General features: G+C 47.2%; 1 protein-coding gene across 1 annotated transcript in view; it reads left to right on the forward strand.

Moving 5' to 3' along the window:
- The window catches only part of ASB18 (ankyrin repeat and SOCS box containing 18), a 34,912-nt gene extending 19,688 nt beyond the window's left edge, over nucleotides 1–15,224 (forward strand). Inside the window, exons 3-5 of the mRNA XM_073304772.2 lie at nucleotides 5,026–5,530; nucleotides 9,843–9,956; nucleotides 15,039–15,224. Of these exons, the coding sequence (XP_073160873.2) occupies nucleotides 5,026–5,530; nucleotides 9,843–9,956; nucleotides 15,039–15,224 (805 nt within the window). The remainder of the gene's footprint in view (nucleotides 1–5,025; nucleotides 5,531–9,842; nucleotides 9,957–15,038) is intronic.
- Nucleotides 15,225–16,035: the final 811 nt, after the last annotated feature.

Below are 16,035 nucleotides of genomic sequence, written 5' to 3' on the forward strand. Positions count from 1 at the left end.
GTGAGGAGTTACAGTACACTAACCAGTGGGTTACATGCTTCCTCTGGAGAGAAGACACTCATTCTCAGGCCCACAGCAGTTCAAGTCCCCATGCGCCCTTGCTATGTGATAGCCACTATCTTGACTAACAGTGGAGATTGGACCAGGGACCTCCAGAGCTAAATATTTGAGTCTCTACAGATTGATCTAAAGAACCTGGGCCTGTAGCAGACTGTGAACTGGTTACAGAGGGGGACACATAACATGCACCAAACAGTGGTATACACATATGCTTAAGGGCTTTCCTAAACCAAGACTACAGTACTGAGGTTAGTTTGATTTTCATTTGTCCTTTACAGGTCATCTTCCACAACCAAAGGGCCAAATGGAGCTACGTCAATTTGGATGAGCTGGGGATCTAGCCCTTACCTCCAACTTCCATGGAAATATAACCATTTAATGAAAGAAAAATTAGAGAAGAGAGAAGAATTAAGTAGCTACATAACATGTTGTCAGAAGGGTATCCAAACAGATTTTTCATTAGGCACCTGGTAGTCTTTAACATGGTTACAACTCAGACTGTTCTAGGCACCAAAGCCAAATGGCAATGTATAAGGAGAGCTAGGGGGAAGAAAACCTGCTGAAGTTTGCATGAGTCAATCTGGACCTGAGCAAGGTTCATTTCAGTTAAATATAAGCACTGAACATCACTAAACTCTGTAGAAGCATATCTGAGCAAAATAGGTGCACAGTATACATAAGAAGAAACTTTAGACAGGATTTTTACTGGCCAAGCCACAAAGGAGAGTAAATATCTACATAGAACCAAATAAATCAGAGGTGGACAATATCCGTGAGATAGGGATTGCTGTACAGCTGAGCCCAGTACTGTCACATCAGTCTCTACTATGAAATCTACATCCCAGAATATTTTCAAGGTCTTGCATTATTACCTGTGAGTCTCCCCTCCTCCCTGCTGCCCTCCTCTCATTACCTAATAGAAATCCTAATCACAGCATGGCCAGTTGTACTGGCATGGGTGCCAACTGCCCTTTGCATGTACTGCAGAATTTGACATTGTTTTGCCACCATGTCACCGTTACAATGGTTACAACGTCAACTTCTAGTAGAAAAAGTAGCAGTAATTTTGATTCGTTTAGACTGGCTTATCACATTCACTTACTTGCATTAAGAAACCATTGGTGTGGACTGTTTATCTTTAACCCCCTTCTGTTTGTCAGAAGGCATTCTGTGCTGTAAATAGAATATTGTAAAGGGGGGGGGGTGTCCTTTTAATGGCCAAGGTTTCATGGCAGCCTCCCCTGATCTGAGATCACTCTTTTACAAATTTCCAAGATAATTTGTATTACAGGAATGTTTTTGTTTAAACACAAACCCTGTTCTTCTTGAAATGGCAGGTGCTGCCACATGGGACAGTCCCCAAAGTTGGGTAGCAAGCAATTCGGTATACTGCTCACAAAATACACTCCTTTCGGTGGGCTTGAACCAAGAAAGGAAGTGTTCCCCTGCAGTACGCACAAGGAGTGAAATCCTACATTCCTTATTCAAGCAAAACTCCCATAGACATCAGTGGGATTTCTGTCTGAATAAGGAGGGACTCAGGAAAGACTGCAGAGCTTGACCAAGGAAGACAACAAACCGGAAGAGTAGTTCTTGTTGGATAATTGCCACCCATGCCCCAATTCTCTTCCAACTCAAAGTTTTAACCTCACAATTTAAACATCTGTTCTCCCATTGATGCAAGGCTATTGAGAGATTTCTCTGGCAACAATTTGCAAATAGACCATTCTAGTGTGAGTAAAGTTACTCTACATTTGGAGAGCCAGGGAATATGTTTCAGCACTTTACTAGTTTCTGAAACTTGGAGAAGGCATAGGCGACAGTTTTGGTCACTTAAGTGGCACTGTCAGAAATGGGTGGAGAAAGCATTTTTAATGCCAAACCTGCCCATGTACAGCACCCCATGTGTCTCAAAGCAGCCCAAGTCAATGCATTAAGTAGCTATAGAAGTTTTGTTCCCTTCTAGTTATTCTGGCTCAATACCAGCGTGAACAGCCTTGATCACCAGCAGCCAAGGTCCAGACAGTGGGTTTGATGTTTTCAGCTGAGACTCATTCCCTGATTCACTTACAGCTGACATCTATATAAAGAACCTTGCCTTTCCACACTGCCTCCCACCTACCGCCTACTCACAGACCCTTGCCCTAAGGCATACGTGTCAGACAAGAGTTGGATTATATGGATAGTCTGCATAACACTCCGGGGCTGTTATCTACACCAAGAGATGAAATGACTGCAGACACATTGATTGCGTGAACTGGCTGATTGTCTCATGTGTCCTTGCAATAGTTTAATGTGTCTCCAGAGCAACACTGATTTTGACAAAACCTTTCTGGCACATCCACATGCAGTGCCCGCCTTGTAACCTTGCCTGTACCAGTGGACGCGGGGTCTCCAGGAGCACCTACTATGTGGTGCCCAGAGCCCTTGCTGGGTGGCACTGGGAGGACTGGCTGAAGCATCGTTGCTTTACTGCTTGTGGCTCCCCATCCATATGAAGAAGAAACCACAGCAGCCTACACTGACACAGCCAGACCTGATCATGGCCCAAGGCATTGCAACCAGGCACTTACACTCAACATTTGTAAAGTGCCTGGGGTTGGTATTGAGTGTGAACCTTTCCAACCAGTGCCCTTCCTTTCTCCTTGTGTGGACAAGGCTCTGGACCTTAGCCCAATGTTTGCACTTACAGCAATCAGCCAGAGTCACAGCCTTAACTTTTAAACAGCTGGGGATAGAAGACTCTTTCACATAAGCCAAAGAAGACCACCTTTCTCCCCGTGCCTGGAAAGCACTTGTGGGTGGCTGTGTGGACCACAGTCCCGAAAGCTGTAGAGGTTAGCTAACTGCTAGGCACAGCCATGGCATGCAGGAAGCGAGCTGCTCTCACCTTGCTCCAGTGTTAATGAGGCTGCAGATTTGGAGGATTATGCAAATAGTACCCCAATATGCATGCTCAGTGAATATGCATGACCACATTTCCATAATCCTCTCTAACGCCCCCCTCCCCTATGCTCCTGCTTCCTCCTTGACAGGTTTCAGAGCAGCAGCCGTGTTAGTCTGTATCTGCAAAAAGAAAAGGAGGACTTGTGGCATCTTAGAGACTAACCAATTTATTTGACCATAAGCTTTCGTGAGCTACAGCTCACTTCATCGGATGCATTCAGTGGAAAAAAACTGAATGCATCCGATGAAGTGAGCTGTAGCTCACGAAAGCTTATGCTCAAATAAATTGGTTAGCCTCTAAGGTGCCACAAGTCCTCCTTTTCTTCCTCCTTGAGTTTCACCTTCCCCCCTCACTCCTGATTTTCCTGTCTTGCCTGAGGCAACAAGACATTTTCCCCTAAGCTCTGGCAGGGCCAGGGGATCCCCCCTTCTCCCTGTGGAGTATTTTCTGGGGAGGGAGAGCCAGAATCTTGCTCCCTCCCCATCTGCTCATCTGCTGATGAGCTTCCTGTCTGCCCCCTACTCTGCACTGCAGCCTGCTGTCCCCACCCCCACCCCCCGCTGACCAGCTGGCTCTGCAGGGAAACCACAGCTGTTGGGTAGCTCTGCCAGGGAGACCCAGGTCCAATTCCCTACTCCCCTACAGCCTTCCTGTGTGGCCATCGCTTCGCCTCTCCTTGCTGCAGGTCCCCTCTGTCTGGGGATAACAGCTCTGCACTACTACATGAGAGTGTTGTGAGGATAAATGCTTTAAACACTGAGGGGATGGAGGACATGTAAGTACCTTGGATAGATAAGGGAGAGGGAAGCAAGGAAGCCATCCCTGCCAGGATGCAGAGCCTTTGGGATCATTTCAGGCTCCCTCTCTGGCGTTCCCGAGTGGTTGCCTGAAAAGCCCAGCAGAGGGGGCTGGAAACTGGATGTCTTTGGAGGAGACTTCCTAGGTCTGATGACTCACAGCTTTTAACAGCCCGTTTGAAGAACAGAGGGCGCTCTACACCGGGCCACGGGGTGTTTGCCTCAAGGTCAAGTCACCAATGCCGTGCTGTCTGCCAGGCTCCGAGAGCTCTGCCTGCGCATCACCCTCCGTGATTATTCTGAGCAGGCTCCCTTGTGTGTGGAGCCCCTTCCGGACACAGCAATGTGATGACGCAGCCTGGTGCTGTGCTCCCTATTCTGGGTGGGACGGTTTCTGAACCCCGGTCCTGGCCACCACCCCTTTCAAAACACAGTTATCTCACCCACTGATTTGACCACAGCATCTACCCCCGTTTAATGCCTCCATTGTCTCTCCTTTCCTCGCCTCATCAAGCTTAACCTTCTTGTTCTCCCTTTCCAGACCCTACATACCACTCTGTCTCAGACCTCCTCTCAGATCACATCCCAGCCCACCCAGGATGCCCGCCTTGTTCCTTTCTCCAGTTTCATCTCTATGCTTCCCCCTGCTCCTCCACACCACCCTCAATACACAGGATGCCCACACAGCGCTGGCTTGCCAAGCGTCCCCCACTCCCTCCTCCAGAACTCGCCAAAAGACTCACTTCTTCTGCACTGGCGAAAAGTAGCAGGTTAAGAGTGTTTTCTAAAACAGCATACACACCATTTTTTCCCCTTCTGGTGGCCCAGCATGTGCTGGCTGCCTTGCATCTGCCACCATCTCAGGCAGACATGGCAGATTTTTCTGTGCATTGCTCTTAAAGAAAACACAATTTATGGTACATTTCAGTTCATTTTTAAATAAAGGCTGCTCATATGAGCGTCGGCACCCCGTCAAGGTGGGCACCCCAGCCTTAACCACATTGTTTCCATTCCTTCAACCTAGTGTCCCATCATGCCAATAGTACCTAAGTGAATTAGGAGCACAAGTCCCATCAGAAGTCAGTGGAGGCCACCCAAGAGCTTTCTCTAATCTTAGTGGTCTCGTTAATGGGAGGTGGCAAAGATGGCCCAATAATAACCAAGTCAAACAACTCAGCTTCCATTTCTCCTTCAGTAAATGGCCGTGTCACTTCATTACAGATGTGCGAAACTTCTGGTGAAGTATGGCGCGATGGTTGATCTACCAAGTGAAGAGACACAGGAGACACCCCTTCACATAGCAGCTAAACATGGCCTCTATGATCATGCTCTCCTGTACTTGAGGTACGGCGCTAGTGCGGATAGGAAGAACAGTCGGGAAGAAACGGCACTCAGCGTGACTTGTGGACAGGCAAAAGAACAAGCGGAGCAAGGAAGCTACTTGCAGATGTGCAGATTGCTAGTCAAGTACGGAGCAGATGTCAACACCACAGATGAAGAGGAGAAGAGTCCACTCCACAAAGCCTGCAAGAATGCCAGTCACAGCTTGGTCCAGTTTTTGCTGCAGAATAAAGCGGATGTGAATGCCATTGATTACAACGGAGTCTCCCCCCTGTCCTGTATTCTACAGACCGCAGCCTTCAAGCAGCAACTGAGGCCACATCTCACAGTGCAGACATTGCTGAACCATGGCTCCCAAAAAATCTGGCCTATGGCCTTCGGGAAGGTACCGTCTCACGCATTGGCTAGAGGCAGAGGCAGTTAGCCAGCTTAAATACCAGCGAGCCTTTTCCAAGGGGATCGGTAAAGGGCTACAGTAAGGTTGGCCAACTGATTGCTAGTTCTAATCCAGGCCAGTAATGGCTGAGGGCAGTTAGCAGCCCAGGGCTGTGCAGTGGCCTATGTGAAAAGGATTTGGTGGTTTCAGGCAAGTTTTCAGCAGACAGGAGTTCACATCACAGCACTGGCATCCTTGTTGGCCATCTCAGCAGAGACTGACCTGATCTCTTAGCCCCCTTTGAAGTGACCCTTTTGGCTGTGGTGGGGCGGTGAGGGCTGAAACTTGCAATGTAACTGCCTGTACTGTCCCTGGTCTGTAACTAAGCAGAGGAATTAGCCCTCTGAGGCCAGCCACCCAGCACCTTGCCTGAGCACTAAATTCACTCACACGTTTCTTTTAAAGAAGGGAGGACAAAGCCTCTTTCAAAAGGCCGATGTCAGTACTCAGCTGGCCGCTGAGAGAGTGATGAGCAGTTCTAGTCAATGTAGGAACAGGAACAACAAGCTAACAGCGCCCCACTCACCTCATGTGTAGTGACAGTGGGTAACAATTTCAACAGCACCTAAGTGACTTAGGCTCTGAAGTCCCATTTTCAGAAGTGACTTACACCTCTTTTCAAGTCACTGGAGATTTGCAAAGTGGACTTAGAAACCTGAGCTCCACTAGTTTGCAATGAGATGAAGGTTCCTAAGTCACTTTTGAAAATGGGCCTTGTAGCAGGATCGTATGGGAAAAACCCAGGAGGTGGGCGGGCGCAAGCCCACCCACTGCTAAAGACCCCTCCCCCAGCCTAGCGGGAGGGACCACTGGACCTAGGGACCAACTGATTACGGGGGACAACTAATGAAAAACAGGGACCGGAGTAAGGGTCAGAGGTTCAAAATGAGGATACCGGATGAGGACACCGAGCAGAGAACCCTGGACAGTGCCCACTGCTCCTCAAAGCTGTCAAGGGAGCCAGCGGACACTGCCCAGTGGAACTCTGCCCGGATGCGTGAAACTAGGGAGGAACGGAAATAGGCCCTGCAGTCACAGAGCACCCCCTTGTCCAACATCCTCCTCCTGGTATTGTAGATGGAGACTTTGGCCAGACCCAGGAGGAGGTTGACGAGGAGATCTCGCGACTTCATGTGGCCACGGATAGGGTGTGCAAAGAGGAACAAGTGTGGGGAAAAGTGCAGCCAGAACCTCAACAAGAGGTTTGTAGCGGGGCGGTCACCCGCTCCCAGCCCAAAGAGGTTAAAAGCCAGCCTTTGGAGAGGGCTGGGGCTGGGAGCCTTAGGCTGGGCTGATTGGGAGGCAGCCTCAGCTGTGGCTACACCCCAAGCAGACTCGGCTGGCTCTATAAAGGGGCTGTTGGGCTGAGGCTCAAGAGACTCTCTCTAGCTTGTGAGAGGGAGGGACCTGGCTGCAGGGACCTAAGCAGAGTACCTAGATTGGAGCAGGGCTGGGGAGCTCCAGCCAGGAAAGCCCCAGGCTATGGCCTAGTATTAGCCCCAACAGGTACTGGGGTTGCAGGGGACAGCCCAACGTTAGACAGAGGCAGCAGGTCCAAACCCAACCTTGCCTGTGATGAGTGGCTCATACTGCAGTCTGCCCCAGGGCGCGGGGGCTAGCTGGTGACTGGCAGTAGCCTACAACTGAGGCGAGGTAGGGATAGAGGGTGGGGGTTCCCTAGGGAGGGGAGACCCTGCAAGTGAGGGGTTACTGCCAGGGTGCAGCACCCCAACATACAAGGGGTACTGCGTCCGGGAGGGACACGGGGGCCCGGCGTAAATGGGACACCGGCCTGCAGAGGGTGTTCCAAGGCTGGAAGTAGAGCTAATTCCCAGGACCCCAGCAGAAGGCGCCGCAGGGGTGAGTCCCACAGGCTTACAGGCCTGAAGAGCCTAAATCAACAGAGGCGCTTTGGAAAATGTTCCCCAGCATGATAATAGTGACTGTTAGCTTCCATGTTGAGAGGGGAACATTTCTTGCGGTAGATTTACATCCTTTTCTTAAGAAACTCGTCATTTGAATACGGCACCCAAAGCAGGTTACAAACTTTAAATACGTTGCCAACACGTAGTCAGTTAACTTACATGTTGAGGACTAAACATTTCCTCTGGGTAACTCCAGTGAAGAAAACGGAGTTACCCTAGATCTTAACCTGGCCCTAGAAGGCTTCTGAGTTATGAACTCTGTCCCATGTACACGGGCTACTCTGTGCTCACACGTGTAGGAAGAACCAACAGAGCTGGGAGCATCTAGCTGGTAAACTCTAAGCCAGGTAGGGCATCAAATAAAAGCTCTCAAACTGCAGCAGGATGTCAATTTTTTTTCACAAAACAAAAAAAAGCCCAAGATAAATTAAACAGGTAAACCATGTCCAGCTGCTTGGCCCCTTTCCAGGGCCTTCTCCCCTGAGCTGGGGGCCTTGTGCAGGTGCCTACCTGCTCCTTGCAAGCAGCTAGAGCTGTATCCGCAGTTAGCTGCTTGTTGGCCTTTGATCTAAGGACCAGGTGACCTGCAGCTATGACCTGAACCCTGGGAGGCAGCTAATTAGTTCCATTGGGGACTTAAAGGACCATCGCATCCCCTGACATGAACAAATGGTTCTGGGTTTGGGAAGGAGGCAAGGTTGGGTTGTTCTATTTATCCATCTGTATCAAAATCTGTGATGTTCCTCCCTAGGGTAACTTCACTGAAGTCAGTGCAGCTACACTAAGAATTCATGTGAACAACTGTGTACGGTGTGATTTTTTTGTGTGTGTGCCCAATTCAGCACTGTGTTAGTCCAGTCTGATGCTGGTGTGCCTCCACTAAGGCTTTGTCTACACTGGAACGTGAACAACCAAACTTTTTGTCGGTCAGGGGTGTGAACACACACACCCCGAACGACAAAAGTTTTGCTGATGAAAAGCATCAGTGTGAACAGCGCTCTCCAGCCGACAAACAGCAGCTGCACTGCACGCCTTTTAGCAGCATGGCTGCAGCACAGCCGTGTCACTGAAAGGTGCGCGGTGTAGACATAGTCTAAGTCACATAGTAGTGAATCACACCCTGTATATTTTTTGCCGCCTCATTTGGGGCCTGACCTTGAGAGGCGCTGTGTGTCTCTCAGGATCAGGCCCTTAACGTCACACATCATTTGGCTTTAAATCACATTTTAATGAGCAATGTTGGTCACATGCAGACAGAGGGTAAAGTTTTTAAAAGTGCAGGGGCTTATTGCCCTCCATGTTTGTGTGAATTAAATACATGCTGGAAACTTATTTCAGTGATCAGAGAGGTTCCTATCCTGCTGAGAATGTTTCATTGGCCTTAGACACCTAAGTCATCTAGACACTTCTTAAAATTTTTACCCAGAGTGCTTTGCTTTGTAAAGGGATGACTTTTTGATGGCCTCTGAACGTGCTCAAATTCAATCTGATTTGAGAGGGGGGAACCTTTCACTGGGATCATGCTGCCTGGAGTAATGAACATTAAAATGTGAATGAAATGCTTTGTGGTGATGGGTGTATGAAGTCTATAGGAGGGTAAGGGGGAAAGGGTTAGGATAGGCTGAAACTAGCTCTGTTGTGGAGGCTGAGAAACAGAGTGCCCAATCTATCTAATCTATCACAGAGCCCCGGCATATCAACTTGGTATTTTTGTCATCAAAGTATCTTGCTATTGCTTTGCATTTCATTGATTTTTACCTCAAAGCATAAAGAAAATATTATCCTGGCTTATGTACAAGCAAAGAGTGTAACCAAAAAACAAATGGTTTCAGAGTGGCAGCCATGTTAGTCTGTACCAGCAAAAACAACGAGGAGTCCTTGTGGCACCTTAGAGATTCTTATTCTTTGGGCATAAGCTTTCATGGGTTCTGATGAGCATGTTCTAGCCCACAAAAGCTTATGCCCAAATAAATCTGAGTCTCTAAGGTACCACAAGGACTTCTCGTTGAAAAAGCAACTGGTGCATCCAGTGAAAATAACCTCACAATAAAAGCAAGCCTTCCAATTATTTTTGCATATGAAGGAGATTTAGGGACTTGCTACAGAGCAGAACTTCTTCTTTTAATGTTGTGTGCACCATTCCCAAGTGCCTTGGCTAAGTGGTTTACACAGATAATTGGGCTGTCATTGGTGGAACCTCTGATCCTTTCATCTAGTGACATGATGAAAAGTGAAACCTCCAGTCGTCCCATTTGGGATTTTTAAGAGTTTCGGCACTGCGTGTACAGGACCCCCAGTGAAACCTCACAACATCACCTCTACATTTGTTCTTCTAGGTGCTGAGGTCTTGTGCATCTGTGCCAGAGATCATTGAAATCCTCTTCAATTCCTACTCTCAAGTCTCCATCTCCGAGCAGTGGCGGGAGGCTATTCCAGAGGAGATATTTCAGGTAGGAAAGCTGTGGGCTGGTTTCTTAGATAGGCATATAGCCAGTGGCACAGTTTTGCCTCCTAAGACATGAGTTCATATCCCACAGTGCCTGAGGCCGTGCCATCATGAGACCTTGAGCACTGCAGGTTCCTTCCCACACCACTCCCACTATCAGAATGGTTGCCTCTTACACCTACCCTGCACAGATGTAAATAACCAGATAAGGTGCAAGGCAGTGAAAAATCGAGCCCCTGCTTTGCACCCAGTAGCTTAGGATCCTGCTCTAAAAATGAAAATAGCCAAATGGCATCAAGGGCAAGTACAGTTTCCAGCGGATGGCACAAATGGAAAGGAGCAACTCCAAAATGAATATTAAACTTTGTTAAAACTGACCTTAAAAAAAGAATGTTTACTCTGGGAACATTTTATATAGAACAGACCTAAAATTCATCTCTTCAGTTTTACACTGGATTAACGCCATCAGTTCAAAAAGCGTTACTCCTGATTTACACCAGCATGAGAGCACAATAAAGCCCAACGTGGTAACCAATACGTGCATTTGTGACATCACTTCCCTGCAAGTCCTGCACTGATGACATAGGAATGAGTGGCGATGGACAGTGCAAATCCAACCATACAAAGTTACAATCAAAAGGGCCAACAACCAACCACTTGTTTTGAATGTTCTTTCCAGTTTTCTCCATATTGAGAGTCTGTACAAATCCTGTCCTTTTTAGCTAAATGTCAGTTTTAAGAGAGCGGGTCAGAATAGCTTTAGTTTTCATTTGTTTGGTTTTTTTAAATGTTGGAAAGTAACAAAAATAATGGAGTGGCAGTGAATAGCTGAGGGTAAAGGGGAATACACTGAGTCCTCTAGGTCAGTTCTACCTCTGATCCAAGCTGGAGGCAGCATGGTACAATGGGTGTGGCACTTACCTAGGACTCAGGAGACTGGCTATGCCACTGACCTGCTGCGGGACCTTGCACGATCCACTCTGTCCCTTCCCACCCCTTGTCTAGTTAGATTGTAAATGCTGTGGAGTGAGGACTGTCTCTTTACCATATGTTTGTACAGTACCGAGCCCAATAAGGTCCCAGTTTTGGTCTGCATCTCTAAGCATTACTGTACTAGAAATAATTGCACACACAAAACCCCTACATTAAAGGAACATTGCAAAGGCAAGCATTCAATAGTTAGGCAATGCCTGGCAACTTTAACTCAACCCCTCTTGGACATATGCATTATGATAGTCTTCATTACATTCTATTTTTTCCACAGGACCCTTGCCAGGCATACCTATAATAAAATTAATAGTGATCAAAAGTTGTTACCCTCTGATGCCTGTCTGTGAAATAAATAGATGGTCTCAAGCCCGCTACTAGTATGCAGGTTTCCCCATCATGAAACCGTTTGGCTTTATGTAGCAGGGAAGCCAAGGACTGAAATCTGAACGACAATCTCGTTCCTAGGAGAGATTCCTCCAGGTCCCAGCTGAGGTTACGTTAGTGTGAAGAGCGGGGGAAGCACGTGCACTTCTAGTGCTGTCTCTCTGCCGTGGACATACAGAGGAGTCTGGTCAAGCCTGTCCCTTTCATACGTGCTGGATTCACTCAACAAAATTTAGAAGTTCAGGAAGAATTCAGTGTGAGCCTTTTTGCTGCTGTTTCTAGAAATGAGGTTGTCCCTTCCTGGTGAGATTTATGAGAGAACACTGAAAAGATGAAATACTGAAGAGTGAAGATGGCAGAGACCCTGTTAGAACATGAGATGATTATGGCACCTTTACAGCATTGGTATACAGAAACTCATGGCACCATGATCCCTAGATAAGAACATAAGAGTGGCCATACTGGGTCAGACCAAAGGTCCATCTAGCCCAGTATCCTGTCATCCAACAGTGGCCAATGCCAGGTGCCCCATAGGGAATGAACAGAACAGGTCATCATCAAGTGAAATCCCAGTTTCCCATTCCCAGCTTCTAACAGAGGCTAGGGACACTTCAGAGCATGGTTTTGCATCCGTGCCCATCCTGGCTAATAGCCATTGATGGACCTATCCTCCATGAACTTAGCTAGTTCTTTCTTGAACCCTGCTATAGTTCTAGATAGTTTGCACAAGCAATCTCTGGCATATGGTCTTGGGATGACAAGTTTATGGAGGAGATGATATGATGGGATAACAAGATTTTGGCAATTAATTGTTCTTTAAATATTCATGGTAAATAGGCCCAATGGCCTGTGATGGGATGTTAGATGGGGTGGGATCTGAGTTACTACAGAGAATTCTTTCCTGGGTATCTGGCTGGTGAATCTTGCCCACATGCTCAGGGGTCAGCTGATCGCCATATATGGGGTCAGGAATGAATTTTCCTCCAGGGCAGATTGGAAGAGGCCCTGGAGGTTTTTTGCCTTCCTCTGTAGCATGGGGCACGGGTCACTTGCCGAAGGATTCTCTGCACCTTGAAGTCTTTAAACCATGATTTGAAGACTTCAATACCTCAGACATAGGTGAGAGGTTTATCGCAGGAGTGGGTGGGTGAGATTCTGTGGCCTGCATTGTTCAGGAGGTCAGACTAGATGATCATGATGGTCCCTTCTGACCTTGATATCTATGATAGCTATATCTGAGTGGCTATTATAGCATCTGAGCACCACACAATCTTTAATGCAGCTAGCCTCACAACAGAGAGGGAACTGAGACATAGGGACTGTAAGGGAGTCACCCAGGGTCTCACAAGGAGTCCATGGCAGAGCTGGGAACACAATCCCGGTCTCCAGGCTGCAGCCTTAATCACAGGGCAACCCTCCCTCCTGCTCTATCTCCTCAGGGAACGTCTACATTACAGTCTAAGATGATATTGCAGTTCAGCTAGGGATACCCACACCAGATTCGATCTAGCTAGCAGGGATAAAAACAGCAGTGTAGACACAGGCATTGACTTTTCATTGTGCCAGGGGGTGCTCGACCCCTGGCTATGTCCCAGGCCCCGCCCCCACTCAATGCCACACCCCTACCCCCACTCCAACCCTGCACCACCTCTTCCTGCCCCATTCCACCTCCTGCCCTGAGTGTGTCCCATCCTCACTCCTTCCTCCTCCCCCCCCGCCTCCTGCACACCGCGAAACAGCTGATTGCAGTGGGAGGGAGGCGTGGGGAGGGAGGGGGAGGTGCTGATCTGTGGGGCCCACGGTGGTCAGTAGGCACTTGGGTGGGGGTGGAGGAGAGCTGATGGGGGGCTGCCAGTGGGTGCTCAGCACCCACCATTTTTCCCCCTGGGTGCTCCATCACCCACCATTTTTCCCCATGGCTGCTCCATCACCCACCATTTTTCCCCGTGGGTGCTCCATCACCCATGAAGTTGAGGCATATGAGTGCAGATGCAACAGTGTGATCTGTACATGCCTGCCCAGGGACCCTGAATATGTAGTCATGTGCCACCACATCTTCACTGCCACTATTTTTGCCACGCTAGCTAGATTAAAGCTCACCCAGGTATTCCTACCCATGCTCCAATCAAACCTCCGATTTACCCTTAGATGTGCTCTCATCCCCTCTCCCCGCTCAGTCCTGCGATCGTGGGTCAGTCCTCAAATATTCTGAGTTCACACTTGGCATAGGTCAGGGAAGGAAGGCAAGAGTGGCTCTAAGCCACTGTTACACCCGTCCCAGTCCCGGAAAGCCACTGCACAGCTCTAGCTCTAGCTAGCACCAGCCAGTATTGTTCCCTAGGGACTGTTCCTTCAGCCAGAGCTCAATGAAGCATACTGCACTCTGATTCCCCCCTCTCTAGTCCCCATCATGTCTCCTATTACCTGGAACCCCCCTCCCTACTCCTAGCCAGCCCCAATATGCCCCCTGCCTAAGGAGGCAAGTATCAGAGGGGTAGCCATGTTAGTCTGTATCCTTAAAAACAACGAGGAGACCGGTGGCACCTTAAAGACTAACAGATTTATTGGGCATAAGCTTTCATGGGTATTTCATGCATCTGAAGAAGTGGATTTTTTTACCCGTGAAAGCTTATGCCCAAATAAATCTGTTAGTCTTTAAGGTGCCACCAGACTCCTCGTTTTTAAGGAGGCAAGAAGGGGCTGGCATAATGCCCCATACCAGGTCAATCATCAGCTGCCTCTTTATGGCAGCATTCAGTCTCTGCACTGCTCCTGTAACCACAGCAGAGATCTATCATTTGTTGGTTGGTGTATTTGTGAACTGCTTTGAATGGATGCAGTACGTCGCCCCCTATTTCTGTTGCTTCCTTCCACTAACAGAGTTGCTGCTTAGCTCACTAATTTCAGGCCTGTGGTTTCTGTGTCCTCGGGTCATAAGAACCAAGCTAGCTGCTGTGGGATAAGGCTGGGGTTTACAAAGCACAATCCTGGCCTTTGTCAATCTTTTGAAAACCCCGAGCCTTCCCCCACAAAGTCAATGGGGTCTGGGCACCAAACTCCTTCGAAGCCCTAGGGCTACAACATTTAAAATCTCCACCCCTTCCTTTTCTGGGGGCACATCAAATTGTTAGGCAGGGAGACCAGGCTTCAGCCCAGCTAAAATCTCACCCTTGTGTGTTTACAACTGGTGGATGGCAGCATATAGGCAGCAATGAGCACTACAGTGGCAGTCGTTGATTGTTGCTACATCCTTTGATCCTCGTAGATCTACCCCAGCCACACTTGGAAAGAAAAAGAAAGCTGGCATATAAGGGCTGTTCTCTGTGCGTTCTGCAGTTGTTTCTACCAAGGATTAAGCAGCCATCTTAGAAGCTCCATGCCTCCTATACTTCGAGTCAGCATGCTAATGCTTTATGAAGAATTCTGCTGTCAAGTATATTTAAAATCACAAAAAAATAAAACTGTTTTCCACAATGAGGTGTTGTACCTGCAGAAATTTTGTGTGTCCTTTCTGATGGGAATTACTTTTGTAGGTGTGTTTCATCTCAGAGAATCCTACCAGTACCTAAAGTTCTTAACATGCGAACAAGTTTCGGTAATGATGTTACCTTACTTAATCTAATCATGCTATTGATTTTCAGTTTGAAAATTCTCTGTTTTATCTAGCTTATCCAAAAACTGAATTCAAGGTTTACTCTCTCTTGCTTTACAGATGCATCTGCCCTTTTACGAATCCTTTTTCATGCTGTCATGCACACCTCGGGGTCTGCAACATTTGTGCCGTTGTGCCATTCGGAAAAAGTTTGGCATCAAATGCCACTACCTTATCCCCTTATTGCCTGTGCCCAAACCCCTACAAAACTACCTGCTGCTGGAACCTGAAGGAATACTGGTTTGAAGTGCTGTCCTTTTACTAACTGATACTCAGTAGTATATCACAGTATATTTTGTGTGTGCCTTTAGAATTACAGATCTGTCATTTCCATTATAAATAATTGTTTTTCAGGGATTTACACTGTAACTTAAAAATTTGCTTTCAGTTGAAAATTTGTATGGAATGTTTTTTAATCACATTATATGTTCAGGTTATACTTATTAATAGTCTATGATGGGTTAACAAATGAGTAATCGCTATTATAAGCATATTACAGACATGAGTAGTACGTGTTACAAAAACTTAATTGAAGTCAATGAGATGATGCATATGCATAGTGTTAAATGGGTGTAAGCATCAGCAGGATCTAACCCACGTGCACTCCTAATGATTTCAGTGGTATCACTCCCAGGAGTAAAGAGAGCCAAATTTGGCCCTTAATAGAGTCACTGTTGTAACCTTTGGCAGAATGCTCAAACTGATGAGGATAACCTATAATATAGAAAGGCTTGGCAGAATTCTATTTTTTTAAATCATTTTGATAGATAATATCAGTATTTATTTTTGAGCATCTTTTTAGATTTTATATATGTAAATTTTCATGGTTAACCAATTTATGGACTTTAAGCATTTTTTATCAATTAAAATTTTCAAAGTTGCAGGAAATTAGGTGGGGGCAGACAATTAATTAATGACAGTGGCTGTTAACATTCAAAAAGTCAAAGCATTATAAGCCACTCAAGCACAAACTGTCAACATCACATGTCAAAATATACAAAGCCTTAAATCAGGAAATCACCCCTACTTTTACTATTCATTTGCTAGTCCATTTGTA

The sequence above is a fragment of the Lepidochelys kempii genome, chromosome 11 (assembly GCF_965140285.1).
Source record: "Lepidochelys kempii isolate rLepKem1 chromosome 11, rLepKem1.hap1, whole genome shotgun sequence".
NCBI classification, from domain to species: Eukaryota; Metazoa; Chordata; order Testudines; family Cheloniidae; genus Lepidochelys; species Lepidochelys kempii.